The sequence below is a fragment of the Lupinus angustifolius genome, unplaced genomic scaffold, assembly GCF_001865875.1.
Source record: "Lupinus angustifolius cultivar Tanjil unplaced genomic scaffold, LupAngTanjil_v1.0 Scaffold_81_29, whole genome shotgun sequence".
NCBI lineage: Eukaryota > Viridiplantae > Streptophyta > Magnoliopsida > Fabales > Fabaceae > Lupinus > Lupinus angustifolius.
The window spans coordinates 11,488-19,974 of NW_017723920.1; the positions used below are offsets into that span (position 1 = coordinate 11,488).

Sequence of the window (8,487 nt, forward strand, 5' to 3'; positions counted from 1 at the left end):
TCTTAAACTTTTTACCTTAACCATTATGACTCACAATCATCATTATATAGTCGTTATATATTCATTAATTATGTTATATATTCCATAATTGTTAATTGATTATGTTTTCTTAAACTTTTTACGTTATATTTACATTAATTATGTTGTTGATATATTCTTTCCATTTTGTAACTAATCTACAAATTTATATTCTATTTTTGTAATTGATACAAAAAATTGCAATTATTTTATTTGTGCATGAGTTTTGAATTGTATGTTATAATTCTACCAACTTATATCCATAATGAACATTGCCTAAAATTTGGAAATCATAAATAATTTAAACAAAATATATTTCCTATTGTTACTATTATAATATTGCAATTTACAATATAATTATATATTCCTTAATTACATCATATTCCATCATTGTTAAGAAGATCCTTATGTATTCCATAATTTAGTTGTTCTTTCTGATAAGTCTTTGTTTATGTTGTTAAGTGATGTTTTTCATTTTGTAACTGATCCGCAAATTTATATTTTATTTCTGTAATCGATACAAAAAATTCCAATTATTCTATTTCTTAATGAGTTTTGAATCATATGTTACAATTCTACCAATTTATATTCATAATGAGCATTGCCTAAAATTTGGAAATCATAAATAATTTAAAAAAAATATAAATCAACTAAAAATAAAGATATTATTCTTCTTCATATATGATAATTGTGTTGTTGACAGTCCAAATAAACAAATTTATAAGCAAACAATAATATAAAGTAATGAGGTTTAAATAAAATTTTCAAAACACAAATATTGAGCCAAAATGAGTGTGTTAAACAACATATATATTAAAAATCATCGAATAGAGAAAATAAATTACAAAATCCATAAGTGAGTGAATAACTAATCATGAAGTAAATAGTGAAAGTATTACTATGATCCTTACCTTATTTTAGAGGAAGATATAGTCTAGTGTTTCTTAAACATGCAAAACAAAAAAATTAAAATAGTGAATCTTTGAATAAAAAATGTATAAGTAAAATAAGAGATGCATAAAGAAAATTAACCTACAGAAATATTTCAAGGGAGAACCAAACTACAAATATATAGAAAAAAGATAATACAAGGAGATAAATATATTAATAACAAAAATAAATAGACAAATAAATATAATATTGTAAGTGAATGTATATATAAATGAAGATTCAATACATATCATATGTTTTGAAGGTTTGGTTTTTCATTAAGGAATATACCTTTGCTTATGAGACGCTAAGGAAGAGAACTGTTGGAAGAACAAATCTACAAAATAATGAAACGATTGAGAACAAATCTACAAAATAAGAAAATCAATGGAAAAATAAACAAATAAATCAATGATAAAAATAAGAACAGATCTACAAAATAAAAAAAAATCAATGAAAATGTACTTTTAAGGTGTAGTCATAAAAAATGCAATAATTATTTATTAAATTATAACTATAATCAAGAAAAGACAAATATAGTGTGGAAATGTGCATATGATTACCATGGAACCATTTTAGGAGGGGGGAAATGAATGAGTAGATGACATGTATCAAATGATAAGGTGTAGGAGTTATATAGTTAATAAAATATCAATAAATTGTGTGAAGGTTCATTATAAGCATACAGACCTATTGAGGAGAGAAAAATTGAAGGAGAGACTAACATGTGTCTATGATGATGTGGCAAGGACATTTTTTTGATATAGGTAATAGATAGATAGAAGTTTTTACATTTTTCAAGTTAATTTCTAAATAGATACTCAATTGTGTCCTATATATCACAAATACTACAAGAAGGTCAACTGAATCTGTATGTAAAAAAACTTTTGTCCGTCAATTTTTTGGAGAATGTGATGTATTCTATATGATTAACTTTCAAATGCGTGCAAAAATTAAGTGGATATGGACATGTCTGCATTGTCTTAACAGGAAATTGCATGTCATGCTGGTTTAAAAATGGGCTAATAGGCTTGTAGGCGGGCCATGTTTCTCAATAGAAATTCCCACAGCTTCTTGGGTTTCCTAGACTAACATCTTTCAGGTTTTCCTAGACACAAGCATTTTCTAATCACAATATTTGCTTTGTCTTTTCAAGATTAATTCATATTTGCTTGTTTGGTTATTAGGTAAGCTAATAATTCATACATAATGCGCACCAAATTGATAAACCTTACATATTTCATCAACAGAAAAATATGTATACACTGACAGTATATGAGTTTTTTACAGTTACTTCATCATCGATCATTCATTTTCAATTATGTTTGATTTTTTCAGAAACTGTAATCCAAATGAAAGGTGAATGGTGTACTAATTATACATAATTCTTTACACTGTTAGTGCATCAACATTATACTCTTACATCAAATTCATGTGTGGTACAAGACTCACCTTAAAATTTTCATAATCTTCTCTACATTAAGTTAAAACATGTTATAACTACCTACATAACTACTTAATGTAATTTTCACTTATTTATTTTACCCTTATAATTAACTATTATTTACAATATTTTATCACACACACCTGATGAAAAAATACATAGTAACATCAAACACCAGTGAAGTTTTTAATGACATTTTTTAATAATATAATAATTCATTTTTATATTTTTATCATAAATTATAAAATCATGTACTTTCAATCCAAACAAAATGTGAAATATTTAATACTAGAAAATAAAAATATGGATTGCAAGTACAAGAATCCTGTTGATACGTTATCTATATCTATACTATATATAAAGCCAAAACTTGAAATAACTTCCCTCATGGTGTAATTTTCACTTCCTGTTTTGTCTTAACATTATTTAATTTTTACAAAAAAACCATATAATCCTAAGCAACCACCACCAACACATTAATTAACCACAGATCTCACCTTAAATTAAACATTATCATAAACGCACAAAAAATATAATATAAAGTACACCGAACACAACAAATACATTCTAATTCTAAAATATGAAATATATAAAAATTGAATATGTAATATCATGCAATATTCACCGGTAGGCACGAAGTGCCTGTACACACTAGTTATATATAAAGTCAAATTTTGAAATAACTATCATTATGGTGTAATTTTACTTTCCTATTTAGCCCTTAACACTTTTTAATTTCTACAAAAAACTATATAATCATATATAACTACCACTAACATATTAACATTCTCTCTCACACCTTAAGTTTTGAACATTATAATAAAATAAAAATTATAATTATAGTACACCCAATAAAAAATACAATAAAAAATACATTCAATACAATATAGATATTCTAAATCTCCAAAATAAAATATATAACACTTGAATATTTGACATTATAAAATTAGAATTGGGCTCGCAGGCACTTCTCTGTCACCACTATTTAATAATAATGTAAGAGGTATAAGTTACATAATTAAATTATCTGTGTGTATTTGTACTGCAAATCATAGTAACTGTAAACAATTGCAATTCACCTTTGGGGGCAGGGGAGACTCACAGAACAGTTTACTCTTCCAAATGTTTTGCAGTTAATGAAACAAAAACAAAACAAAATGACTTCTTTTTCTGTAGAAAATCATTGGTTGATAAAATGAAATTAAGAATAACAACCTATGAAGATATTTCAAATAAAAGCATGTCATTGTTATTTAATCCCTATTGTTAGTAAAATGTTACTATAACATTTATGAGAATTGCTAAACCATTAAAACTGGTATCTAATCAACTTACCAGTAATCTGAACAAGAACACTTGCCACCAGTGAAATGGTGAAACCGGTATGCATCCCTTAATATGATTTTCCTACCAACAATTTCACTAACCAGCTTGAAAACAGAGTGACAATCGCCGCAAACTCGGAGATTCTTGAAAATTCTAAGAGGTGAACTTTCTGCACTATTGATCAACCCAAATGCAAGGGCAATTCTCTCACTATGGTTCCAAAGATTATGCTCTTTCTGTTCTTCATCTGTATCTTGCAATGAATAGCTTGTGTCAGGCACATATCCTGTCTCTTTAATCATCTTTCTCAGCTCTTCCAACTTTGCATATATTTGTGTTCCTTGTGGATGAAACTTTTCACCCATTCCGAAAGTAGCAACCTTGTTTTTCAGCTTGATCCAACTACAGGCGGGTTTCTTTTTTATATTATGTGATTCCATTTGCTTTCTAACATTCTCTACATCTTCCCACCTTCTCGTAGATGCGCAGACATTTGAATAAAGAACATAGGCCGAATCATCTGACGAGTCCATCTCGAAAAGACATTCAGCAGCTTTCCTCCCAAGCTCCAAATTGCCATGTGTTTTACAAGCAGCCAACAAGCTACGCCATACGAGGTCAGTTGGTGGAATTGGCATCTTGTTAATAAAAACTTCAGCCTCGGCAAGCTTTCCAGATCGTCCAAGAAGATCAATTATGCACACACAGTGCTCTATTCCGATGGGGACTCCATATTCAGTAGTCATTGAAGAGAAGTATCCAAGACCCTCATCCACCAAACCCCCATGGCTGCATGCAGACAGAAGTGAAACAAAAGTGACATGGTCAGGTCTTAGTCCGAGATCAAGCATCTCATGAAAGGCATCCCTACCCTGTTGGAAGCATCCATGTCTGGCTAATGCGGATATTAAGATGTTCCAAGACCTCAGCGACCTGCTTCTCGGTTGCGGGAGATTTTTAAACACATCATCAATTTCCCCACATTTTCCATACATATCCATGATAGCATTTAAAATATATTCATTAGACTCAAGCCCACGCTTAATAATTAAGCTATGGAGTTGCTGACCTTCATCCAGTACAGTTAAGTTACCGATAATAGAAAGAGCTACAGAGAAGCTAAACTGATCTAAATCGACCCCACTATGTCTCATCTTCACAGCAAGTTTCAGTGCCTCCTCACCAGGCCCATGATGAGCATTGGCAGAAAGAATGGCATTCCAAGTACTGGAATTCTTATTAGCTAATACATCAAAAATGTAGTTACTAGCATTAAGATCACCGCATTGAGCGTACATTGTAATAAGGGAGCTCTGGACGTATGTATCTAATTCAAAACCTGCCACAACTATATGTGCATGGATGGGCATTCCATGTCCCAAAAGATCATCAGGAGACAAACAAGCACTAAGAAGATTAACAATAGTAATGTAATTTACGGGTAAACCTTCTTCTCTTAATAAGTTGAAAGCTTTGATTGCTGCATTTGGTTCTTTGTTATCAGCATGTCCGCCTATAAGTGCATTCCAAGTTACTTCGTCTCTCTTAGGCATAACTTTACACACCTTTTGTGCTTCAGCCATGAAACCAAACTTCCCATACATGGTGACCAATGCATTACCTATGATCGAATTGTGATGGAAACCAAAAAGAATGGCAAGTGCATGAACAATCTTAGTTTTTTCTAAATTATAACAGGCAGATAATGCGGTGGTGAAAGTTACAAAGGTCATTGTCTTTCTTGTTTGGAGCATCTCGACAAAAAGTTGTATGGCACGTGGATGCTTTCCTTCCTCAACATAGCTTGCCATCATGGAATTCCATGAAATTAAATCCCTCTCTGGCATTGTATGAAATATAAACTCCGAATCCTCATATTTTCCAGCCTGAGAGTACATACTTAAAAGGCTATTGCATAGACAAACATTTGATTCCAGTCCAGATTTCACTACTAGACCATGAAGTCCTTTCCCCCACCTCAAATTTTGCGAAGAGCCACATACTGGTAACAAGGTTGATATAGTAATATAATTTGTTTCTGTGTGAGTATGACGCATCCGAAAAAAGTGACCAAGAGATTCTTCACATTGACCATTATGTACACATGCAGCAATAATTGAATTCCATGAAATAGTGTCACGGTCCTTCATGTTATCAAACACACAAGATGCCTCCTCTATGTTGTCACAGTTGCCGAACATGGATATAAGGGAGTTTGCCACAGAGATACTAGTGTCTAATCCAGATTTGATCACATTTCCAAGGATCTGATAACCCAATGTCTTATCCCCGAGAACTCCACAAGACCGAATAACTGTAGCCATTGTATTTTGATTAAAAAATAACCCGTTGCATCGTAAATGCTGATAAATATTTATTACCTCCTCGATATAGCCATTATCTGAATAGCCAACCATCAAAGAAGTCCAAGAAACCACATTTGGTTCATCAATCTCATCAAAGAGCTTCTTAGCCTCAGAAAGATGACCATGTGTACAATAAAAGTGCAGAAGACAAGTGCCGACAAACACATCAGACAATAAACCACATTTCGCAACATAACCATGCATCTGAAGTGCCCCTTCAACCATGCACCCTGACCTATCACAGGCAGTCACCAAACTAGCAACCACATAACTGCTTGGTCTGATCCCATATTCACACATATGATGAAAGAATCGCATAGCGTCATGATACAAACCCACTCGAACAAACCCTGACATCATGTTATTCCAAGAAGCTTCATTTCTATCCAACATTCTATCAAACACGCTTTGGGCATATTTAATGTTACCAAGCTTCGAGTACATGTTAATCAAGGTATTTGTAGAGAATGTGCCAGGATGAACAACACCTTTAACGCATAACGCGTGCAATGCTTTCCCAACAATTTCTTCAGTAACTTCTGAAAAACCCTTTTGATGAAAGCTTGAAACTTGTGTGTTCGGGTGGTCTACGAGGGATCCCAAATGGATGCCAAAGCTGAAGGATTCTTTTCCTTTTATGCATGTTTTGAAATGGTTTTCGCAGTTAAAAACCGGAAATTGGGTAGTGGGAGGGGCATGCACAAGATTAAGAGTAGAAAGCTTTCTACAATGCCTAGCCAGCTCTGAAAATTGAATAAGACCTTGTACAAGAGAGGATGAATAATCAAAACTTTTGAAGAACAACTTCCAAGGGCTTATTGAGATTTTTGTTCTATTCATCCCATGTTCCCAATTAGTATCATGCCACCATATTCTGATTCATCCAATAATATCATAAAATTATGAACAAGAGATGCAAAGGCTACATAAGTATAAATAAATAGTCAGCAGCAGGGAACCAGAATGGAAGAAATGTTCAATAAAAAAGGACGGTCCAGTACACTGGCTCCGAAAGTGGAGAGATATGTGTCGCCTTACCCTATAAGCAGGGAGACTGATAAGAGAAGATATGTGCAGCCTTAGCCCGTAAGCGGAAAGACTCGGAAGGAAAGATGTATGCAGTCTTAACCTATAAGTAGAGAGGCTATTTCCAGGATTTGAATATCTGAACTTATTGTCACTAAGTAACAATGTTGAGTCAAGCTCAGACGCTTGATTTTACAGAAACCTCAAATATATTTTACATCTGTATAGAACGTAAAAAGGAGTCCAAATGATTGGAAGAGATAGAGAAAGAAGTGCTGGGCCTATCTCATAATCCGAGGAGTCTGAAGTGAGAAGCAAGTGGTTGGTTTTGATAATTGATACAGTGAGTGAAGCATAACTCACACTCTGCCCCCAAAATCTATTTCTCCCTTTTTCCTCTCCTCTTTTCCGAAGTTCACCCACAAAAACAAACATTTATTTTTATAATCAATATTTGTACGTAGAGAATAAAATATTTTTTCATCATATAATTTATCTCCTTAACTTTCTTCAGAATTTGACATGTATTTTATTTCTCTTTCTTTAATAAGTTTTCATTTTAAAATATATTATAAAAGAAAAGATAAAGCATGTCAAACACCAAATAAAATTAAGGAAATAGATTATCTCTTGATATAATGAGACATTTTATTCTCTTATTTACGTGTCATGTAAGGAGTATTTTTACCCGAGATATTGATAAAGTGGTGTATGGCCTCACGGACCCATCTTATGTACCACCCATTCTAATATTCATTTTTGATTGCTTGAAAAAAAATATTTATGTAAAAAAATTAATAACGAAGTACATTTCTGGCCAATGAGAAGTAGTAACACATAGAGTATCATATGTTTTGGGACAAAAGATGTATGTCAATAGCCTTGCTAGACCCTCGTATTGTATTAGATCAAATGTTTGATCCTTGTGAGTGATATTTGTGGGGCTGCAGTTACGCACATACAAGAATTATTGCTTTATGAGAAAAGATGTATATATTGATAGTGTATGACTTTGATGCACTATCAAAGCATCATCCATCGTTCATGTTACTGTAAACGAATGATGAATGATATAGTAATTGTACATAAATATTAAACATTTTCTTTATTTATAGGATTAGAGGATACTCGTAGTGGTTTTATACCAATTTTTTTTTACATTTTAATTACTTCTTAATACAGTTCCTTTCAAATTGATTAAAATTTCTTACACTGATTATCTATTAACATAGAATATTCATTTGGTATTTTATGAGATTTTACACATGATATACATGTTCCTTCTATTTCTTTGAATAAAAATGTTCCCATTGCAATACTATTAGGTGGAATTGACTTGTGAAATAACATGGTTTTGGATAGTAACCCTTGGATTCT

General features: G+C 32.1%; 1 protein-coding gene across 1 annotated transcript; it reads right to left on the reverse strand.

Moving 5' to 3' along the window:
- Positions 1 to 3,593: 3,593 nt before the first annotated feature.
- Positions 3,594 to 7,092, reverse strand: LOC109339553 (pentatricopeptide repeat-containing protein At3g24000, mitochondrial). Its single transcript, XM_019577012.1, has one exon. It carries the CDS (start codon positions 6,922 to 6,924, stop codon positions 3,724 to 3,726), a length of 3,201 nt encoding a protein of 1,066 aa, XP_019432557.1. The 5' UTR covers positions 6,925 to 7,092; the 3' UTR covers positions 3,594 to 3,723.
- Between the last annotated feature and the right edge of the window lie 1,395 nt (positions 7,093 to 8,487).

Coding starts and splice junctions, on each gene's coding strand:
- LOC109339553 (XM_019577012.1), bottom strand. CDS start 6,924: ATGAATAGAACAAAAATCTCAATAAGCCCTTGGAAGTTGTTCTTCAAA.